General features: G+C 48.2%; 1 protein-coding gene across 1 annotated transcript; it reads left to right on the top strand.

The window, feature by feature from the left end:
* The first annotated feature begins 7,073 nt into the window (after positions 1–7,073).
* LOC133348615 (UDP-N-acetylhexosamine pyrophosphorylase-like protein 1) lies at positions 7,074–24,487 on the top strand. Its single transcript, XM_061561522.1, has 11 exons — positions 7,074–7,265; positions 13,327–13,512; positions 14,877–14,979; positions 15,506–15,698; positions 16,182–16,357; positions 16,781–16,953; positions 17,261–17,454; positions 18,443–18,583; positions 19,625–19,780; positions 21,280–21,334; positions 22,947–24,487. Exons 2-11 carry the CDS (start codon positions 13,339–13,341, stop codon positions 23,001–23,003), a joined length of 1,422 nt encoding a protein of 473 aa, XP_061417506.1. The 5' UTR covers positions 7,074–7,265; positions 13,327–13,338; the 3' UTR covers positions 23,004–24,487.
* The last annotated feature ends 99 nt before the right edge of the window (positions 24,488–24,586 follow it).

Below are 24,586 nucleotides of genomic sequence, written 5' to 3'. Positions count from 1 at the left end.
ACATCGTCACAAATGTCTGACCACCCCCCCCCCCCTGGTGCGTGACGTCATTTATGGACGGCCCCTTACTCGTTAAGTTGTCAACTGACTTTATTCATAAAAATATACATAAAGAACAAGACGGTGTCTCTGAGCGCAACATTACACAGGTAACTGGAACACCAGGCCAAAGCTACTTAACCACTATCTATAAAAGCCTTGAAACTGATTATGGAGTATGTTAAATACGTTAGACAGTAATTTGGAAAATGAAAATCATTGAACACTTAAAAACTATAATAGATAGTTCCACTCTGAGACTGTTAATTTTAAAGTGCTAAAGTATTTGCAGACAATGGTGCGACATCACTGCCCACACACACGATGATTAGGTATCCCATCATCCCTCTGGGGTTAGTAAAATATGTACCACTGAGTAGGACATCAATAGTGGTCAATCTATGGACAAACTGGCCATGCCATGGTAATATCGAATTTCCACCGCTGCTTTGGGTGCACTTCTAGAGTTGAGTGCCACCCCAAAGCTTGTTTGAGCAGGGAACACGATGATGTGCTACTCTGAAGTGACTTTTCAGTTTTAATCTACGCCACCTTTGTCAATCCACTGCTGGCTAAATACATCCTCCCCCACATTGTGTCAGTCATGGTGGGTGCCTGGCCATACCGCACCACGTTGGTTTGGTGGCGAAGGGGCGCTCAGGACTGCTTCAGATATCCTTGCCGCCACTGATTTAGCCGTGGGCAGAAATGAAGTGTCACAATAGTCGTCTTCATGAACGCAATACGGGATACTCCGTGCTTCCCGCTCCAGTCATGTATATCGTGTACAGTATTTGATCTCTAACACCTCAATTCGACCCCAACATTCTGGTTGCCCGTGCTGTCACACATCTCTCCACCCATCTGCCCACAACGCTGCAACACTCCAGGAACTCCTGCGAATCAAAGAAAATAGTCGCCTTCCCATTCCCCAGGACCTTAATAACGTCCCTCGTCATCACTTGTGGCCACGCCAAGCCCCTTTTGGACCCATGCGCTTAACCTTCAACAATGCGAATTCAACTCCGATGAAGCCTTGGAGAGCTGAATGGAGTTCAATCGAACTCACAAATAAGCACCACTTTGTGAAAGACCCAACGCAGAAGATCCCTGGGTTTGATCATCTATGAAGCTCATAGTCCACACTAAATCGCATCCACTGCACAAACCATAGCAGATGCGTATAGCTGATGCACAAATGGAAATTTGAAATCTCTCCAGCGTCTGACTGTGGTCATCCAGAACAGACCGTACAATATATAACGACGCAATGGCCGATCCACAAATACGAAAGAGACATCACAGCGATGATACACTCCGCTGCTCTTGACGCGGTTGTCTGGCTTGACCACCTGAATGTGAAATTGTAGATGTCACTCTGCATCGCCTTATATGGTTATGTGGTGTGTGCTCTGCTAATATTTACACATAACTTTACATGTTGACTGAAGACAAGGATACAACCCTGGCATTCTCTTGTGCATTACTTGTAGTGTGGTGTTGGCACCGGGGTACGCACACGCCAAACCGGCTGACTTGTAATACTTCCCAGTGGGAGGGAGCGAGTGTGTCATCCCGGGCCAGACCTCCTGGGGGGAGGGAGGCAGCAGGGACGTGTAGGGGTTCACAAAGCACCGCCCTACGGGAGAGCGGTACAAACCTGATCTGGGCGGTTGTGTAAGGGACGCCCAGGGCCTCCTGAGGGGAGGGGGCTGGGGGGCTCGTGTGATCCCACAGAACCCCGCCCCTCAGGGGGAAATCGTATATAAGTGGGTCCCGGAGAGCAGAGCTCAGTTCGACTCAGCCCAAGACGAAGAACCAGTGAAGACTGAAGGCCAGCTAGCGGGACCCTGGAACTCCTCTGACTTCGCTGCCCTTCTGAGGGCCAGGGCAGAGCAAGCCAGAGGTGCGACTCCCAGAGCAGCGAGGCCCGATGTCCTTGTGAGGGCCGGGCTCGTGTGGCTGAGGGTCGGGACCTGTGCCGAAGCTGAGCCAGGCTAGCTAGCCTCCATTTGAGGAAGGTCTAGGACAGAGGGAAGTAGGGAGTTAACATGGAGCGTTAACTGGGGAACACTTCCCCTGAATAGACCGGGTGAAGAGGGCGATACTCTTCGAGTGTTAGAGTCATTACTCTGCTGTATTGAAGTTATCTGTAATAAATACGTGTTGCCTCCATCAACCATTCTCGTCGTCACAATCTCATTACAGTAGCACCGTTGCAAGTGATCATCTCAAACATATCGGGTGCCTGCCCCATTCACCAATCCGCACTGACCAGTGTGGTGAAGTATGGTTAAATTTACCTCCATATCGGACGCGGCATGAGGGGGGGGTGCTTCATCCAGGAGTAATAATAATAATACTTACATTTTATAAAGCGTCATTCACGCTAATAGCATCCCATAACGCTCTACAATCTACATGAATCTCCATATATAGAAAAAGCAAAGTTGTGATTACATGTGTCTGTTCAAAATGTTTAGCGTACTTCGCGACATGCAACAAACTTTAAATTTGCCATGTGGGCACTTTCCAGCATGTACACCATGCAGAAAATATTATTTGGGGGGGGGGGGGGGGGGGGGAGCTCAATAATGCAAGTGAGTTGTGACGTCAAATCTGTCACGTGACCCGCGCACGTGGAAGCGTAACGCATTGTAGTGTAGTGGTTAGCGCGCTGCGCTACGAACCCGGCGACCCGAGTTCGATTCCTGCTCACAGCCACCACCGGTGACGATTATTTGAACCGGTACTGGGCCTCCCCTAGGTCGACTCAGTCCTCAAACGAGTAACTGATGTGGTGTGTGAACATCGCCACTGGGGGGACAAAGGCGGCCGGGCGTGGTAAATCCAAATCCCGGGCGAAGCCGGGTAGTAAAGCAAGTTATATATAAAGACCAAATCCCACATACAGCCACTACTACCAAGCAAATGTAAACCCTATTACCAAGCAAAATAAAAAATATATTAAACAGCAGTAGGTTAACAAAGGGATGAAGTCGTGATCAGTTGGGGTTAATTTTTTCATTGGCCTCACGATTCAATGAATCGTTTCGATTCAGCGTCACGATTTGACTCAATAATCGATCATTATTTTTGTTAGTTTTACATTTTGGTGAATGTAGTAGGCTCCAATGGCTGGAGTGGTAATGTGAATCTGTTATGTACAACATGTGGATTGAAACACATTCATTCCCCATGTAATTTAATGCATCTATCTACCGTCAGCATAAGGATCTCTATCGGAATAAATCTAGTCACTCAAATATCAAAAGTAATAATATATAATATAGAATTCGTAACGTGCCCAGTTTCCGTTCACTCTCTTAGATAATGAGTCAGAGGCGTTGGAAACCACACACAAACAGAAAGTCAACCAGCACTTCCGATTAGCGAGGTTGGCTTACGTACTGTATGAAATAAGTTCAACATACATACAAAAACTGTCCAAGCTCTCGTGTCCTGTATTTGGATTTTGGCCACCTGCATTCATGAGTGTCTATATGTATGGGAGGAAACTGAAGTGACCAGAGAAAACCAACACGTTTGGGGGAAGTTAACGATCATTCCTCGTACGGATGGAAATTAATGAGCCTCAGTGCGAGCTGCATGAGAACTCACATAGCTGACACAGTAGGCGCTCAGATAGCGTTGAAACTGGGATGTAGTCGTTTTAAATCCACACAAATGCTATTGAAGGGCTTGGCCAAATACACAATAATAATGATTATTGTTCATTATTCTTTACCAGTGCTGTGTTTTGATGTTGTATGGTGCGAAGTCCTGGATATTGCTTCAAGCTTAGGGGCCGTCCATAAATGACGTCACGCGATATTGTACGATTATTTGCCCCCCCCCCCTTCGTCACACGGCGTCACAAAAAGTCAGACCCCCCTCAAATATGACGTCACAAAGCTCTGTCCCCCCCCCCCCCCAAATAAATAAAAACATGCTCCAAATCGCTTAAAACTATTGTCATTGTAGTGCGTATATAATGTGGCGCTGCACTCTGATGTTGTAGGACAAAATATTTATTTAAAAGGCTATTTAATTAAGTAGAACGTGTTGTCTATGTTTATTTAAAGTTGCGTATTTTGATATGACGTCACATTTCTAACCCCCCCCCCCCCGTCACACATCATCACAAATGTCTGACCCCCCCCCCCCCTAGGTGCGTGACGTCATTTATGGACGGCCCCTTATTTGGATCGGCTACAGTCCTTCCACACGGGATGCCAACGACGCATTCTCGGCATCCGATGGTTCGACTTCGTCAGAGATATCACCATTGCATCTGCGACCGGTCTCCTAGCGACCGAGAGCTTAGTCCGAGGAAGACGGCTGTGGTGTCACTTTTTGGACGAGTCGCAAACTCCTGCAGAGCAAATAGCGCGCACTTCAGTTGGCGGTTGACCTTCAAAGCGGACTTGCGACCCTGAAATGAATCCCTCCGTCCACGTGGTCATCCCCCATGATACCTGTGATGAGATTGTATCACTACCGACGATGCTCACCTGACGTGGTCGACACGGCGTGACAAGGACAGTCGGGAAAGTAAAAACAAAGCCCTCTGATGGGTACTGAACGGACCTGAAAGGGGACTGGTTAGAGGCAGGGAAATTTAAGGGATTGGGAGAAGCACAACATGGAAAGAGCGGAGAAACGGAGGATGATTGACAGGGAGGTCGGTTGGGATCGATTCAGAAAAGTGGAAGGTGATTCTAGATTTGAAGCTTTCGTGACTGCAAGGATTCATATTCTTAGGTCTTTTCGGTAAAGTCACGTAGGTAAAACATTAAAATTAATAAAAGTCGTGATTTTAATTTTATTTTACTTTTATTAATTTTAATGTTTTACCTACGTGACTTTACCGAAAACACCTAAGAATATGGAAGGTGATTGGCTGGAGGGAAAGTGGGTCAAGGAACCTTCGAGAAAGGGGCTTGAGGGATATATATAAGGGGGAAAGTGGGAGAGCTCGGGACGCTTGGATAAAAGGGAATCTTTGAAGACCGTGCCTCTGCCTGAAGAAATAAAGACTCCTGCTGTTGAAGACTGCTGTGTCGAGTGTCACTACACGTGGATCAAACAAATCACTCGAAACGCCGGTGTATGGCAGCAAGAGCAGTTGATGCGAATGCTGTCGCAAGAGGTCACACGTTTGGCGCAACGATCCTTCACTATGCGTGATGCATTAAAACAATTTTATTACCACGTGACATTAATGATGTTTGTTTTCAAATACAGGCGATCTAAATATATGCTTCGCGTAACTTTGCCGCGTTCAAGTTCGGTCTTGCTTTGGGAGTTTACTTCCTCATATGTGTGGTTCATCGTGGCGACCGTAAAGATTAGAAACACCGTGAAATTGTACGCAAGCACGGTTCTGATGAATGGCGTAAATTCCCATAAAACGCCAGTTTAATTCCCCACATTCAAAACTGACGTCCCAACAAATTCCCCGCGTACGTGTGAACGATATGTGTTTTAGTATGTATGTATGTTCAACTTGTTTCGTACCGTACGTGGCTAATCCTGCTAATGCGTGGCGTGAGAATATGTAAGGGTTGGCAAATCACAGCAATAATATTCACAGCCCCCTGTCGTCAGTCCAGTGATGGACTGCCGCATGTGGGTGATCGGAGCATACTTCAACACACTGGTCAGTGCAGATATGTGAAGGTGGTAGAGCATAAATGTGGGAGCGTAGAAGTACAGTGCAACCACGGATTGCGCTGCACAGCCCTCTACTGCACGTCTCCGCAACCGCCTCTGACAACCTGGCGTGCCATCCAAGCATGATCCAGGCTAAAACTTGCGTAGATTCCCAGATCCGATAGGGTACATTACGGGTGATTGATTGTGTCATAGGCTATTTAGTAGAATGGCCGACAAATATGTATCCTGCGTGCAAAGGAGTCATTCGATCATTTAACTAACAGATTTTCCGGCCACGAAAATATACGCTCGGTCACGATCCCGGATGTGAAGGGCTCCTTGACATTGCAGAGCTCACTTGTAGATACTAAACGCTCGTGGATTTAAAATGCCATGATCCCTCTATGTGTGGTGCAATGTAGATTTAGTTTTGTCTCTTCTTGATGTCCATTCTGTAAATTTGACTTGAATCCAATATACTGCTGCGTTGGCAGTTGTGTATAAGCACAAATAACACAAAATACCTTCACAGATGTATCAGCAACACTGGCCTTACAAAGTAAAAATACGAAGGAAATTACCTTCATTTATCTGCTATGAAGAAGGGCCAGCGCACGGAACGTCACAAATTATATATATTTTAGCTTTTAAGGTCACATGCACAGTGGTATCGATGTGTTCTACATATAGAGCAGTGGTTCTTAACCTGGGATGCACGCACCTCCAGGGGGTGCGAGATGCCCTTTCTGGGGGTGCGAGACGTGGCCAGATTGTTTTTATAATGTAAATCATCGAAACACAGATTAAGCACGGGCACGTAAGTACAACTACTTTGTTTCATCAAACCCATGTGTTTATTAATGATGTCCATTCTGTAAATTTGACTTGAATCCAAATTACTGCTGCGTTGGCAGTTGTGCATAAGCACAAATAACACAAAATACCTTCACAGATGTATCTACTTTGTTTCATCAAACCCATGTGTTTATAAACATTATTTATAACAAATTACGATTGAGAACAAAAGGGGTGCAAGGCTGCAGTAAAGGTTAAGAACCACTGATCTAGACAACGTGATTATCGTCGTGCAGGACCTGTGTCGAATTAACGACAGTGCATGTTGGTATTAATACTCCCGTACTTGTGTAGGCCTGTACATGCTTTGTAGAATATTCATTTAACGACGTCTATTGACTATGCGAATTTGCACAACGCTTTTAAGGAGTTGCCAACACTGGCTCAGCCCAGCCCAGCGTCACGCACTTGGCAATTGATTCAACCTTTGGGGCCAGCACTTTGGCAGTGGGCGGTGTCGGTCCACACGTGTCATCTTTGGGCGAGACGCGCTGAGTGTAAGTTACTAAGTTTCCCGCAGCGTGTGTGTGTCTGTGTGTATGCATATGTGGGTGTGTGTGTTTGTGTATGGGGTGTTCACTACCGAGTCATTCGTTCCCCCTGAGTCATTGCACGCTCCACGAAACCACGGCGAGTGAAAAGACCGGCGATCAATCCCCGAGTGTCGAAGGGACATTTGAAGAGCGTCGCTGCGTTGTTCATTGAGTCAGGAGGTGGGTGATGGTGGTGGTGATGTGTGGTGGTGGTTCATGTGTGATAGTGATGTTGGTTGATATATGTAATAATGATGGTGGTTGATGTGTGATAGTGGTGGTTGGTGGTGGTTGATGTGTGGTGGTGTTGGTGGCGGTAGTGATGTGTTGTGGTGGTGGTTGATGTGTGATGATGGTTGATGTGTGAAGTGGTTGGTGGTGGTTCATGCGTGCTAGTCGTGGTAGTAGTGATGTGTGAAGTTGGTTGATGTTCGATGGTGGTAGTAATCACGTGTGATAGTGATGTTGGTTGCTGTGTGGTGGCCGATGTATGAGTGATGGTGATGTGTGATGGTGCTTGTTGAGTGTTTATAACTTAAGGTTTCTATGGTCAATGTGTTCTCTTGCGAATCTCGTGTACAACTCGCAGATTTAATCCCTTGAGTAAGGGCGCAATACAAGTCTGAATTATAATGTTTATTACTCTATTTGGTGATGGTGGTGGTGATCGGGTGTGACAGTGGTGGATGTGTGCTTAAACGAGCCTTGGGGTGAGCTCTCATCTCCACTGGCGGAGCTTCGCCTGCAGTGGTGGAAATTCCACATTCTCATAGGCGGGAGCCGGATTTGCCCAGAGCAGGACCCGCTGCTGGTGGGACTGCTCTTGCGGGTATAAGATACTGACGCTTAAATTTCGATTTAAAGCTTTCGTGACTGCAGGGATCATATTCTTGGTTCTTTCGGTAAAGTCACGTAGAAGGGAAACAATAAAATAATAAAAATAAAACAATAAAATTCTTAGGACGTTTCGTTTGCAACACAAGCAATCATCATCAGGTGTGAAAACCACAGCAATACATTTTTTTGAGAATTTAATTGTTTTATTATTTTATTATTTCCCTTCTACGTGACTTTACCGAAAGAACCGAGAATATAATACTGAAGCTTGTGTGAGCGCCGTGACCTTGTTTACACTTACACGCAGCTCGATCTCAACACTACTGCTGGATGACACTCTACTCAACGCGCCGTTTCGGTAGTTTTGACCATACTTCACCGCGCTGGTCAGTGCGGGTTGGTGAGGGCTCCCGGGGAGCATAGACGCGTACGGTACAACATAGAACGACAATGGATATAGCCACCACTGCTCTCTGCGATGTAATTCCCCGCAGGTGCCTATAAGACCCCGTTATGCACGGTGATCGCTTGCACAGATGCTATTGTGTTGTCCGAGACCCATTTATGTATCTAATTGTTATACAACTACTGTATACTATGGTCCAGATGTCTTGTGAGCCCCAGTTAATTGACCCCTGACAAAAAAATATTCCTTTCCATATTCAATTCTGTTTTAAATAAACCTTGGTTTAAAACTATATGTTTTAGACAATTAAATGGGGGGGGGGGGGGGGGGGGTCACAATACATCTGGACCACCCTATACAATGTTACCCCATGAGGTATCCCCCCCCACCCCCACATATTTACAATTAGCTATGTTCAGTGTGAACCCTAAGAATCGCGTTTCTGCCACGTCAGTGAAGTTCCCAGTCGCCGCATCCCCCCCCTCTGCCTTCATCACAGACACAGCAGGACCCCCCCCCTCTCTGCCTTCATCACAGACACAGCAGCCCCCCCCTCTCTGCCTTCATCACAGACACAGCAGGCCCCCCCTCTCTCTCTGCCTTCATCACAGACACAGCAGGCCCCCCCTCTCTCTCTGCCTTCATCACAGACACAGCAGCTCCCCCCCTCTCTCTGCCTTCATCACAGACACAACAGGCCCCCCCTCTCTCTCTGCCTTCATCACAGACACAGCAGGCCCCCCCTCTCTCTCTGCCTTCATCACAGACACAGCAGCCCCCCCCCTCTCTGCCTTCATCACAGACACAGCAGCCCCCCCTCTCTCTCTGCCTTCATCACAGACACAGCCGCCCCCCCCCCTCTCTCTGCCTTCATCACAGACACAGCAGCCCCCCCTCTCTCTCTGCCTTCATCACAGACACAACAGGCTCCCCCCCTCTCTCTGCCTTCATCACAGACACAGCAGGCCCCCCCTCTCTCTCTGCCTTCATCACAGACACAGCAGCCCCCCCCCCCTCTCTGCCTTCATCACAGACACAGCAGGGACCCCCCCTCTGCCTTCATCACAGACACAGCAGGCCCCCCCGTCTCTGCCTTCATCACAGACACAGCAGCCCCCCCCCCCTATCACTGCCCTCATCACAGACACAGCAGCCCCCCCCCTGTCTCTGCCTTCATCACAGACACAGCAGCTCCCCCCCCTCTCTCTGCCTTCATCACAGACACAGCAGCCCCCCCCCTGTCTCTGCCTTCATCACAGACACAGCAGCCCCCCCCCCTCTCTCTGCCTTCATCACAGACACAACAGGCCCCCCCTCTCTCTCTGCCTTCATCACAGACACAGCAGCCCCCCCCCCTCTCTGCCTTCATCACAGACACAGCAGGGACCCCCCCTCTGCCTTCATCACAGACACAGCAGGCCCCCCCGTCTCTGCCTTCATCACAGACACAGCAGCCCCCCCCCTATCACTGCCCTCATCACAGACACAGCAGCCCCCCCCCCCCTGTCTCTGCCTTCATCACAGACACAGCAGCTCCCCCCCTCTCTCTGCCTTCATCACAGACACAACAGGCCCCCCCTCTCTCTGCCTTCATCACAGACACAGCAGCCCCCCCCTCTCTCTGCCTTCATCACAGACACAACAGGCCCCCCCTCTCTCTGCCTTCATCACAGACACAGCAGCTCCCCCCCCTCTCTCTGCCTTCATCACAGACACAACAGGCCCCCCCTCTCTCTGCCTTCATCACAGACACAGCAGCCCCCCCCTCTCTGCCTTCATCACAGACACAGCAGCCCCCCCTCTCTCTGCCTTCATCACAGACACAGCAGGGCCCCCCCCCTCTCTCTGCCTTCATCATAGACACAGCAGGGACCCCCCCCCCCTCTCTGCCTTCATCACAGACACAGCAGCCCCCCCCCTCTCTCTGCCTTCATCACAGACACAACAGGCCCCCCCTCTCTCTCTGCCTTCATCACAGACACAGCAGCCCCCCCCCTCTCTGCCTTCATCACAGACACAGCAGGGACCCCCCCTCTGCCTTCATCACAGACACAGCAGCCCCCCCCGTCTCTGCCTTCATCACAGACACAGCAGCCCCCCCCCCTATCACTGCCCTCATCACAGACACAGCAGCCCCCCCCCCCTGTCTCTGCCTTCATCACAGACACAGCAGCTCCCCCCCTCTCTCTGCCTTCATCACAGACACAACAGGCCCCCCCTCTCTCTGCCTTCATCACAGACACAGCAGCCCCCCCCTCTCTCTGCCTTCATCACAGACACAACAGGCCCCCCCTCTCTCTGCCTTCATCACAGACACAGCAGCTCCCCCCCCTCTCTCTGCCTTCATCACAGACACAACAGGCCCCCCCTCTCTCTGCCTTCATCACAGACACAGCAGCCCCCCCCTCTCTGCCTTCATCACAGACACAGCAGCCCCCCCTCTCTCTGCCTTCATCACAGACACAGCAGGGCCCCCCCCCTCTCTCTGCCTTCATCATAGACACAGCAGGGACCCCCCCCCCCCTCTCTGCCTTCATCACAGACACAGCAGGGCACTCCCACTCCCTGGCGACCTGACTCACGGCGTCATCGGCCAACAAGCTCCCTTCATCGTCATCACTAAACACTGCCACTCCCCTAACTGCTTTCGTGAATTCTCGCCTGGTTAAACAAGATAAACACAATTAAACTTAGGCTACCGTACATCATAATCGAATAAGGCAAATTTCAACAAAATTACCTGCTAAATTTACTCAATTGGGTTTATGCACGAACAATAGTCCGCCACCCTTCTGTGAATATTTGGCAGCACCTCCCTAGAATCGAGTCATGAGACTCCGTGTGCCATTCCTGGGTAAACAAGCCTACGTGTTAAACAAGCATCATACTAATGATTATGTATATCATCAATAATTACTGCCATTCTCTCTAAATCACCCATCCTTATAATTATCATCCTCATAATTAAACACAGCCATTCTCTATCACCCATCCTCGCCATTAAACATTTCCATTCTCTCTCTCTGCCTCCCACCCTGTGGCACTACTCCGTTTATTCGAACCACATTAAAACTGAGCCCATTACAATTTTCAAAATAAACACAAATTTCAGGAAGTTGGCTAATTAAAAAAACCAAAGATCCAGCTTCGTAACACGTTAGCAGGAAGACAATGATGTGGAAAGCCATGGCATGTTGTGCCTACGCGTTTGAGCTGCCCCAGCGATTAAGACGACGTGTGAAGTGGCGGTACGGTAATGTATTCTGACCACATTGTGCCAGGGTGGGTTATTTTTGTCACAACATGTCTTCGCATCCTGGTTAAATCTGCTGTGACCTCATTGCATGGCACCTGGAGGTCGAGGTCAGGTTAAAGTTTAGGGTTGAGCTCGTAGGCTAACGTTAGATGTAATGCTACGGTAAGATGAATGATTACAGTCAGATTAATGAATAATGTCAAGGGAGGATTAAACATGAGCTCAGAATAGAAAGGGACATCGTAGACGTCATCCGAAGGGGACGACTCATTATGTTACGTCCCGCGTGCAGGGTGGACAAAGAGAGATTTCAGAACATCGCCCTGTATGTCAACAACGGTGGAGTCCAAGGACTAGAGGACATCTGAAGAAACATATGGCTCGATGACTTCAAACAAGAAGCAGAGAGTCTAGAACAGCGATTTCCAACCCATCGGGCCACAAGGCTGTAGGAAGTTGTCCGTGGAACTGTTGTAGAAACGAGTTACGGTCACAAAACACCAAATATTGTACCACGGAATTTAGTTTAGGGTTGACGGTGATCCAATGGTCCAGAAAGGTTGTGCGGACCACTGGTCTATAGAAGATGATCTGAAATGGGGAATCGCACTCCCATACGTGGTTAGGCTAGAAGATCGTGAATTGCTACTCTTTCTGCACAAGCAGACTAGATAGGCAGACATACAGTTGGAAGCAGCCATTAATGGGCTGCCAGCCTGTACCAACCCATCAGTAGTGTCCCCAAGGGATGAAATCAAGACAAGTCAAAAGATTAACATTTCAGACAAATTTTTAAATCTAAGCCCTGGATCCAATAAACTATTAAACCATCCTGAACTTTCTTGAATTTGAAGCTTTCGTGACTGCAGGAATCCATACTCTTTGGCTCTTTCGGTAAAGTCACGTAGGTGACGGACGCTTGTGTGCCCGAAACGTGATCTATTTTATTTTATACTTACGTGACTTTACCGAAAGAATCAAAGAGTATGGCATCCTGAACTTCATAACACATGTTTTTTTTGGGTTAGATCGCATAAATATATGAATGTGTCGTTAAACCCACCACCACCAGACACAGCTAATTAATAAGGTTTGTCATGTAAACAGAACATGCCAATTAGTTGTACAGCACACCTGTGTGTTGGAGAGCCAAGCCACAACATTTACAATATGAGTACGACGTTTTGCTAGTAATCACAAATAGCATCATCAGGCGACAGCCAGATTTGTGGAGAAGTTCTCCTGTTTCGTTCCTTAAATAGAGGGGTAATATCTGGTGTGGTGGCATGGTCATGAACTCTATCATCATCCGTTATTGTCATCTTTGTCACTGTCATCATCATAATTGCGAATACATTGAGATGCAAACCATCAGACATGTCACCGGTGACTGCCCAATACAACCAAGCGTACTCTGATGGAACAAGCAGACACCACTCATCTACCACTCTGGATGCTGCGGAATGGCTCGCAACATTAATAACACAATTGTAGTCTGTTGATTTATTTTCAAACACCATACGAAAGGAGGAGATGGTCATGAAGATCACCATTGAGGAGATGAAAACGGCCGAGCGTGCATAACGCTGCCTCCGCTGTGACCACGTCGCCGCGTGCCTTTTGCCAGGCTTTCAAGCCCCAGCGATGAACACACGTGCACATCGCTCGTGCACATCGCTCATGCGCCCCACGGTGTCCAGGGCTGAATGCTCGGTGTGGCGATTTCTGTGTCCGTGCCACAGAGAGAGACAGCCATGTCGGCGAATGTGGACGAGCAGCGTGCGCGCTACGAGGCGGCCGGCCAGGGCCACGTGTTCCGCTTCTGGGAGCAGCTGTCCCAGGGTCAGCGCGACACTCTGCTCTCCCAGCTGAAGGACATTGACCCCGAGGAGGTGGGGCGATCCTACCGGGCGATGCAACGTGGGCAGGTGAGACCCGTCACATCATCACCGAAGTTGTCATCGTGCATAGCTGGCATTACTGTATCATCATCATCGTCGTCGTCGTCATCATCATTCGTTGTTATCATTGTTCCTTATCGTTATTATCAAGATTATAAATGCCTTCATCATCATCGCAGCAGACTAATGCCTAGCGAGTGCTGCGTACTTAGCTAGATGGCAGCAGGCCATCGGAATGGTTGAGATGAGAAGTTGTTTTAAAGCGCTCTTCTTTGCCGAAGCATTTAGTCGTCCTGTAAGTGCATCGTCACAGTCATAGTAAGCATCGTCGACGTTATAATTGTCAACAACATTCACATCATCATCATTTCTGTCATCATTATCGCTATCTCCATTACATCGCGGTCATTGTCACTTTGCAACTAAGGTGGACATGACAGAGGCAAGAGGTTAACGTCATACTTCTTGCTGCAAACGTGAAAATAAAAAATATGTTGCAATGCGTCTCGGTTTGGAGATGCGAGCCTCTGTGGCTGTGAGTAGACCCAGTCCCTTGGGCCTATGTACGCTTCAACGCACAAATTACTCAAGTGTCCCCAACGCAACACATTTCAGTGGCGATTTCCAGAACAAATGAGAGGGGAAATAAACACAAAATTGGCCTTCGACCAAATCTTTGAGAATGCGCCCAATCTCATCAAAACCTCAGAAGCTGAGCATGGGTGAGCCGAATGATAGTGCTTGGATGGGCCACCATCACACGTGGTTACAAAGCGGGCAGCAGAGGGAAGTACAGCAACATTCACTGTTGTACTGGACTTCTATGCTCTCACGTCTGTGCTCCCCGCCTTCACCAACGCACACAATTACGAGCGCGGTGAAGTACATCGTTCAGGTTCAATGCCCCACGCCTCGCACTGTGTGGGAAGGCGGTCATCCAGCAGTGGATTGACAATAGTTCTGCCTGCACGTATGCAATTGCAGGCGGGCAGCGATGGTGACTTTTTGACCCCTGTTTTAAAACTATTAAACTATTTTTTTTACTTTACCAGCTAGGGCCCACTGAGCTATATAGTTGTTTTTCAGAAGTGACCTGTGCACAAATGATAGCTCAATGAAGTGGCGTTATTATTTATAGCAGCCAAATACTCTAAACGCATGTTGATTCTAAATGTGGAAATCGGAGGACCCGAAGAAAATCCACGCGACTACGGGGAGAGAGAGAACATGCAAACTACATATACACAGCAGGCGTCAGGGTAAAGATCGAACCCATGACCTCCTAAGTACCAGGCGAGGTAGTTAACATCTCGCCACCATGGAGCCCACTGTTACGGTGTGTGTGTACCGTGCCCCACGCGGTTCCTGGGTGACCCCTGCCCCCTGCACAGGGGGAGTCCGAGGCTCCGGAGGACGTGAAGCCGGTGCCGGAGGACGCGTTTGGCAGCATGTCGCGCTCCCCCGCCAGCCTGCTCAGCCAGTGGGAAAAGCAAGGTGAGCGCCGAGCCGTGCTGGTTTGGCTCGTATAGCCCCGCCCCACCACCCTGCGCCCCGCCCCCACCCCCGCTCCCCCCGTGCCCCCCACGGCGTCCAGCCCCGCCCGCACCCCCACCCGCCCAAAATGTCTCTTAGCACAGACATATTAACAATAATACATTTGGTAATCATACATAACTATCATATCAAGTGTGCTACGTTTCACAGACAGGTGCAGCCTGTCTATAGGGGGCGATGTGGTTTTCCTCGAGTCAGTCATTTGCGGGGATGTCGTTGCTAAAATGTGGAACGTGACACTGGCACACATCGCCTAATCTCTTTCGAATGACGTCGCGGGAACCTTAATGTCCACCGTGAAGCGGACGGCGGGACGCGGTTTGCTTCATACACACGCGTTGTGTTCACGAGGGCTCCCGCCACGGTGAGTGACACCACCGCTACCCGGTGGCGATTGACAACTGTCGTTGCTGCCGTTTTGTTTGGCGTAGTTGCGGATGCTGTGGGTTGTTGTGCGCTGCCCTAGGCCTGGAGCAGATCGCCGAGGGGCGGATGGCGGTGTTGCTGCTGGCCGGAGGGCAGGGCACGCGTCTCGGCATGTCGTGCCCCAAGGGCATGGTGTCGGTGGGACTGCCCTCGGGGAAGTCCCTCTTTCAGCTCCAGGCAGAGCGCATTCGTGCCCTGCAGAGGCTGGCCGGCACCGCTAAGCCCGTGCCCTGGTGGGTGTTCCACAGTGCGTGTGAGTGGTCCCGGCGGAGGGCTTTAGTTGGTACCAATGCATAGGGCTTCATGGCCATGCAGTGTAGCTTTCTTCCTGAAGAGGTTTTCCGAGCAGCGAAACTTTGGACATCGTCCCGAACAACGCGAGGCACAACGCGAACGCACGTCGGAGAGTTTTAAGTAGCTTCGCAAAAGAGAGGTGATGAACGTACCCACTGGGCCGGTTATTTGCCATGCACCAAATTAATGTGCTGCGCTTGAGCTAATTGATGTTATTGTTCCACCTTTCACAGTGGCCATCCTCTAAGCTGCCTTTCTTTCACTCTCCTGCCTGTCATCCCATCATCGTTCCTCCTTTTAGTGAGAGGAGGTCCCGCCCCAAGCGTTGTTAATCTGTTGTGAATCGCAGCGTTATTGACGGTCGGGGGTGGGTGGTGGAGGACCATTTGCATTGCATATCGTTGGCTCGCGTGTCGCACCAGGTACATCGTGACGAGTGCCCACACACATGCCCCCACCGAGGCTTTCTTCCGGGAGCATGCCTGGTTCGGGCTGGATCCGGACTCGGTGCGCTTCTTCCAGCAAGGGCAGCTGCCGGCGCTCACCATCTCCGGCAAAATCATCCTGCAGGACAAGGGGCTCATAGCCATGGCTCCCAGTGAGAGGCTCGCACCAGGGGGGGGGGGGGGGTCGCACGGTGGGGTCGCAAGGGTGGGTTGCACGGGGGGGTCGCACGGGGCGGTCACAGTGGGGGGTCGTATGGGAGGGTCAGATTGCTTTGATGAGGCGTGGCACAGTGCATAGCTTATACAGGAAAATAGAGTTTTTTGGTCCATATGGCATACAGCCGTTTCAATACAGGCAAACAAATGTTTGTCTGTTTGTGTTTCTCCCTTGTGATGCAACTTTGTAGGATGAATGTTGAGATTTAAAATGGCACGTAATGACCAATAAGGCCTAAATTGGTCTGGAATGAGGTTGGCACTGATAAGGGGTTGACAGGTATGTGGCCCGTGGGCTTTGCAATGAAGAACACTGCGTGCGCGTGTGCATGTGTGTGTGTGTGCTGTGCGCGTGGCAGATGGTAACGGCGGCGTGTACCGCGCACTCAGCTCGTCGGGCGCGCTGGCCGACATGCAGGCACGCGGTGTGCGCCATGTGCACGCCTACTGCGTGGACAACGTGCTGGTGCGTGTCGGGGATCCTGTATTCCTCGGCTTCTGTATCCACAAGAACGCCGACTGCGGCGCCGAGGTGAGATGAATCCTCGTGTGCTCGTGATGAGTGTCACGCGCCACGTCGTCGGTGTGATGGGCAATATTGACATGAGTAAGAGATGCTCACGAAATGTTGCACCCCTTTGGTTCAACGTGCACAGCGAACATGCACAGCAGACGCAAGACTAAGATGAGAATACTCATCACCATGTAGCCTTAACAGACCGTTGGGGGCAGGAGCTGTGGTGCTAGCCACTCAACACACACGAGGTGTTGAGTGGATAGCACCACTCATGTGTTATAGCATGCTGTGCTATGACACGGCGTGGCCGTGTGTGGTGCAGGTGGTGGAGAAGGTGGACCCCACAGAGCCTGTGGGCGTGGTGTGCCGGGTGGGCGACCACTATCGCGTGCTCGAGTACAGCGAGATCTCGTCCGAGTTGGCGTCACGGCGGGGCACCCACGGCCGCCTGGAGTTCAGCGCCGCCAGCATCTGCAACCACTACTTCAGCGTCGATTTCCTGCAGGAGGTGGTGCGGTAAGTGTGCACGTCTGCACGTCAAGCACAGCCGCTCCCATTCGCCTGCCCAGAGTCTTTCAGTGCCGCTCCAATCAGCCGGTGCCTAGGTCAGTCGGTCCCATGATCCCCTGCTCAGGGAGGCTTCACCACTCCGTCATTCGAGCCACTGAGTCTGTTTGTCCCTTGAGCCTCTTTAGTCAGGGATCCTTCACCACTGCGTACGACAATTTAGATTCTATCTTGATTTGAAGCTTTTGTGACTGCATGAATCTATACTCTCTGGTTCTTTCGGTAAAGTCACGTAGATAGAAAAAAATAAGAATTTATAAGAATTTATTATTTTTTCTATCTACGTGACTTTACCGAAAGAACCAGAGAATTTAGATTCTCTCTACATCGGTAGAGAGAATCTAAATTGGTCCTGGGTCTCCCTGAGGGCAACTCGGACCTTAAAATAAGCACCTGGTATCTGGTGCGTAAGCGTCAGCACTGGGGAGACAAAGGTAGTCAGGCGTGGTGAATTGTACACCATCACTCCCTTGTGTGCCGTGCTGGCCTAAATAGGTTATCGCGAACAAAACTTGCCTCAGCATCATTTATAATTGATTTGTCGGTCAGATTGCATGAGTAAAATGTGTGTCATAAACCCTCCTCCACCCAACACGGCCAATTAATAAAGTTGTCACATGAACAAATGTGACAATTTATTACTGCTTTAGCACCACGAGTGTGTTGTTGGAGAGCAATTCACACACATTCATTAATATGGTTCGATGTTTTGCTGGTGGTTCCATCCAGCATCTTCAGGCAATTCCCAGAAGCCTGAAAATGTCCTCTAGTCTTGGGCCTTATATAGGTGGTGTAATGTCATCAATGTGCGCTCTCACCCAAAAATCTACTACGAATCATGTTGATCGCAAAAGCCTCTGTGCGTTAAACTTGCCTCGACGGCCTACGTCGGCTATACGATGGATCCTTTGCATGTTTTATTTTTTGTTTCAACCAGGCAGTACGAGCCGCAGATGCTGTACCACGTAGCGCACAAGAAGGTGGGCTACGTGGACGACGAGGGTCGACCCGTGGCACCCGACAAGCCCAACGGCATCAAGATGGAGAAGTTCATCTTTGACGTATTCCCATTCTCAAAGTGAGGGGCACTCTCGCCAGGCGGTGCCACCTCGCCAGGTGTCACTTGTTTACCCTTCCGCCCTCTTTGTAGCCCGGCACCTGGCCCGTTGTTATGGCCCCTGGTGCAGTTGAAATTCCTACACCAAACTCAATGGCGACAGATGATAGCTCAACGAAGTTGCTTATCGTATGGAAATGTATATCAGCCAGATACTCAGAACGCACGTTGATTCTAAAAGTGGAAGGAAAAACTGGAGGACGCGGAGAAAAATCCACACGACCACGGGGAGAGCATGCAAACTGCAAATATAAAGGCGTCAGGGTCAGGATCAAACCCACAATCTCCTGCATACCAGGCGAGGTATTTAACATCTCGCTACTCTCCACAGTGCAGCAGTAATCGCCATCTGGGTAATGGTCGAGCATTGGGAATTCATCATAAGCCATTTTGTGGTGTCGTCACTATCCTTTGGGATTTTTCCTATCACAGATATCGCCTTGTTGTTTAGCAAGTATGCCAAGTAACATTTTGCTCCCTATGCAATTGGATACTCTTGTGATTTGAGGGTCACAATTCACTTATCAACTCTTCTTTTTATCATTTGCATTGTGTTTATTTCGTTCCATCAGCCTCAAGGTGATTTTACATTGTATCAAATTTTCACGAAAGATACATTACTGATTTTTAATTGCATGATTCATACACGTATATATGTTTAGAGTAAGAAGATACTTTAGGTGATGAACTGCCAAATCATTACACGCCAAAGGTTAATTATATTGTCCTGACTATGTACCAAATTCACATAATGACAAAATGCCCCAAACAAAACACGTTGGCGATTTACTCCATTTCTAGTAACGGAGATCTCACCACACATTCACCAACAGAAAATCATAACAACAGGAAATGTACCTGCCAACGCATGAATCGGCTCCGATATCTCGTGACCTGCCTCTGATTGAGCAAGGCCCTTGACTGGTCCTGGCTGCCTGTGGGCCTGGGTCCGATGGCCCACGCCCTTGACGCGTTTAAGCGTGCGTACTCGCCCTGTTACAGGAACTTTGCCGTGTTCGAGGTGCTGCGTGAGGACGCCTTCTCGCCGCTGAAGAATGCGGACAAGCCGGGTCAGGTGGATTGTCCGAGTACGGCGCGGAAGGCCGTGTACAGCCTGCACGCACACTGGGTGGAGAAGGCGGGGGGCCACGTGAGCAGGTTCGTGACATCATCATCATTATTATTATTGTTAGCCTGGTGGTGGTGGCTGTGCACGTGTCCTGTAATCCAGCACTGTGGAGGGGAGGGCCAGTGGATCACGGTCATGTTGTGAAACTCCCTTCTCATGAGCATCGAGGTGCCATAACCTTGCTCGCCGGGAGAAGGCAGTACAGCAAAAATGTGGACTTCACCTGTTCCATCTGTATGGGACAAAGTGTTTCCCCTACACACACGTGGGTTTTCTCCGGTGCTGTAGTTTTCTCCCAGATATAAGCCTTCATTAATTGATCGATAACACCTTAATAAATAGAGGACTGCAGAGCTTTGGCAGTTTTTGGCGCCGGCTCATTGCGTAGCTGCCTTCCCGCTTGTCTGTGGTTCTTTGCACCTCTGAGTCGTCGTCTCTCTACGACAGGAAGCGAATACTGTGCGTGTTTATATTATTTTTACTACTGCTATTTTAATTTTACCAGGTAAGGCCCACTGAACTATAAAGCTCTTTATCAGAAGCGACCTGGCCACAAATGATAGCTCAACAAAGTAGCTGATCATGTGGAAATTTATATCGCTAAATACTCTAAACGCGTGATGTTCATTCTAAATGTGGAGGGAAAAACCGGAGGACCCGGAGAAAAATCCACGTGACCACGGGGAGAGAGAACATGCAAACTCCAAATATACATGCATCAAGGTCATGATCAAACCCACGAACTCCTGTATACCAGGCAAAGTAGTTAACATCTCGCCACCGTCGGGGAATCTTTAAGGTCCACTGTGAAGCAGTCAGCGAGTATTATTACAATGGTTAATACACCAGCATTATTAACCAGGGAGGCCGAGGGAATCGAACCGTGATTCTCTACAACAAGCGGCGAACATGCAAATCTGGGCCATGGTAGAACCTATTCAACAGCTGCTAAATCTTACTGAGCATAGTCAGACAGCTGCAAGTTAAAATCCCTGCTGGCATTAACTCTACCTATCATTATTTCCACATCTGTAAAATGCATGAGTCAAAAGCAGATTTCCTATTAACCCTTTCGTACACGTACATACACGTACATCATCAAAATTAAACCAGAAGAAAATTATTACGTAACTTTATCAGTACCGAGGCTCCCACAAGGCGCATATGGCACAGTTTGGCGCCAGCTATCATAGAGTGCGGTCGTGTCGCTAGAGTTCTCTGCGGTGAGTACAATGTCTTTAAAAACAACGGCGTTATGCCTCTCTAAATAAAATTAACGCTAACTGCTTGCGTATTCTGAGATTGAGCAGTGAACAGGACACCCACCATGCAACTGGCAGATGTCTCGAAATGGAAAAGGGTTAAAGATACTGATATATGTAATCGGAATGTGGAATTTCCACCAATGGAGATAAGAACCTCCCAACACCCGTTTAAGCAAGGACACACTTTTTTCTTGCAGAAGTGGCGTGAAGTGGAATACTTCAAAGATTGATATTCACTTGAAAATGTTTGTTTTTGTTCACAGTGGCTCTGGCGGAGTGGTGTGTGAGATATCGCCACTTGTGTCCTACGCTGGTGAGGTAGGTACCACTGGCAGCTGAAAGAAGGGACTTTGCTAGCAATTGTTGTAATAAGTGTTTTGTTCATTTGCACAGAGTGCGGGAAGTGACTGTGTTAACACTTAGTATTTCCAAGTGTCCGTATAAACATTTAGGACAAGGCTTGTCTCATTGCTACTGTTCAGAAGCGTGGGATTTGTTTTTTTAGCAGAGGTCAAGCTTACTAGCAGTCTGTATTTATTATTCTCACTAAACACGAGAAGAGTGTAATTCCTGTAGCCGTCCAATTTTTGGCAGGTCAGCAAAATATGCGCAGTATTGGATAAAAGGGACATCATCATTAGTATACTGGCATCGTGCCACACACCTATAATCCCATTGGTGGTGGAACATACGTACAGTAATTCACTGACATAATGTATGCAAGACACCCCGAGACATCTATTATTTTTTAAAAGAATGCAACATAGCATGGACATCTAATAGGTTGCAATAGTGTATGTGGGCTTTTCTTGGCAACTCAAATTTCCTCCCACATCTTTGAGGGGTCCTTCACCGAGAAGTGGATTGATATTGCTGTTCATAATATTGTAAAAATAAGCCGTATTTTCCGAATGGTATCACAAAGTCCTGAGCCGATTGTGACTTCTGCCACTGCTAATGAGAATTAGGTCATTGTGTAGTTTGGCTGGTGGACTTTGGGACCGTATATAACAATCCACTCATTGTGTAAAACCTGACTATACCAAGTAATTGGGCAAGAAAGATATTATTCAGGGGCCACAGCCGCACTCCTGGAAGCTGGGGGGTGTCCTACGAACAATTGGTTCTCGGTGGTTATCGGTGACGTTGCAGATCTGCGAAGTTCGCGCCCCCCCCCCCCCCCCCCCCCCGTTCATGGCCCAGCGGCGATGAGTTCGCTGCTTGTTTCAGAAGTTCACAGTCCGAAGCCAGCGGCTGCCCCGATTAATACTGCGTGTGGACATTAAAGATCCCCTGACGTCATTGGCAAGGCTAGGCCATTGTGTGCCGGTGTCAGGGGCCACGTTTGTCAATTTCTAGAATTGCGCAAAGCAATCGTCGCCCTCCACTGACAAGCTGCCTGTTTGCAGGTCAGTTGCTTTGTCACCTCGTGCTACAGGGTCAGCTGCCACTGGGGGTGCCCTGTCAAATGTTTGACATGAGCCGTGATGTAATTCACATCTACGCAACGACTGTCTATTGACTCAGTACTGAGACCGACTGTTTTTTTAACCGTCTCTTTAAAGGTTTCATCATCAGCATGAACAGCATTTGTGTCGCCTTGTTGACTCAAACAAAACCATGATTATAATAGAGTTTTTTTTTTAGGTCATTCAAATATAAATGTGTCGTTAAACCCGTCACCACCTGACACAGCCAATCTAACTCAAAAACTTCTCATAGATAATATTGGTCGCGAAGGCCTATATGTAAAAAAAAAACCGTGATTTTTATCCAAAATATTGTCAGTATTTCTTAGGCATGACACCGAGGACATCCACCGAGAATATTAAAATGTGACACAGAAGACATCCAGAGTGGCCGTGCAGGGGAGAGGAAATCATGTGTAACGGTCGAGTTCAATGTGTACCACTCTCCCTTACCCTGGCAGGCTCTGCAAGAACGCGTCAAGGGCAAGACTTTCCCTTCACCATTCGTTCTGGATTAGTAGAGAGTTTGAAGAAATGGCCGTGCAAACAAAAACCTTCCCCTCCTGCTATAAATACAATAACACTGCCATCACAATGTGAGAAACGGTAGTATTATATTTTTCTGTTGCAATATATACAGTGATCTAAATGAGTTTTACTGTGTAACACAATTAACTCTTTAATGGTCGTATTTATTCCAAAGGAATCCCATTCATTTTTTAAATTTGGTTCGGTTTACATTGTTGCCTATCCTGATCTCTCTAGAGCTCTGCTTCTGTATCATTCGTTGTCTTTGTTTTTTTATTTGTTTGTGAAAACTACTCACTTTGGTTGCCATGGAAATGTTGAAATAACAATATGCAAGGTGTGACTGCCTTTGTGTGAATATGAGCCACATGTAATCATTTAATGCAACATTCACATTTGTGGATGACACCGTTTATTCATAATTGAGATGGGGGAGGGGGTGCACCGCGTAAAATTGTGTTGTAAACCCTCCTCCACCCGATAAAGGCAATTAATAAAAGTGTCAGATTCATAAAACGTGCCAAATGTATTCCTGCTTCAGAACCACCAGTGTGTTGGAGAGTAATCGTACAAAATTGAAATGGGTGCTACGTTTCACTGGAGATTACATCCAGCATATTCAGGTTAACAAGAACCCGGATAACACAATTACCTGAAGTCACAATAATAAGTGTCTAAGGATTTCTTTAATTGCAAAAGGGAACGTGTTTTATTATTCAAATCGTTTTTCAGGAGCATTTGCTTAAACAAGGCAACCTCAAACTGCTTTTGACTTCACATAATCACCAATTAATAGGGCCTCATCAAAGCCACGCCTGTGACCAACACAACCGGAATGTGCCCAATCTCGTGAAATCTCACAAGTTCGGCAGGGTTGAGCCTGGATGACTCTGGGATGGGTGACTCACCATACATGCAAGGTCTGTCATAAGCTGCCATGTAATCTGCTGGGCAGCAGATGGCATTGTACGAACCCCCCATAAACCAGTGTGGTGCAATATGGTCAATTTAATTCCCACAATGCTCTCATCCAGGAGTGGATTGGCAAAGGATTGGCAGATTTCACAGGGAGGTTGTATATACGGCTCATTGGGCAATGGTTGAAATGTTAAAATCATTCTTAACTTTGGAGCTTTCGTGACTGCAGGAATTATTCTTTGGTTCTTTCGGTAAAGTCACGTATAAAGAAAAAATAATATTATTATTATGTTAAAATCATGTTTTCATTGAGATAATGGCAATGGCTGAAGCAGCACAAACATTAGTTTTATTTCTTTTATCGCCTTTGTAAATTTTGGGAATGGAATGCCATAAGTTTTAATAAACAGGATGCCGTGTTTTAAAGTGATGTATGTAGATTCTTTGGTTTCCAAATGTATGTTAATCACACTATCCCACACCACACTTGTGTATTTTCATTTGTCAAGCAAATGCGCACCAAGGTGAAATTGTATGTTTAGCATGGAAACGTCACAACACATTGCAAATCTTTCTTTTGTGCGTACAAAATATGTACGATAGGGTGTTTATGAACTTTTGAAAAGGCTATAGGCAGGGCTTAATTTCTCAATGA

Source organism: Lethenteron reissneri, chromosome 27, assembly GCF_015708825.2.
Source record: "Lethenteron reissneri isolate LAM-NWPU_2019-01 chromosome 27, ASM1570882v1, whole genome shotgun sequence".
NCBI lineage: Eukaryota > Metazoa > Chordata > Hyperoartia > Petromyzontiformes > Petromyzontidae > Lethenteron > Lethenteron reissneri.
Note: the sequence above shows the minus strand (reverse complement) of the source record. Positions and strands in the feature narration are given on the sequence as shown.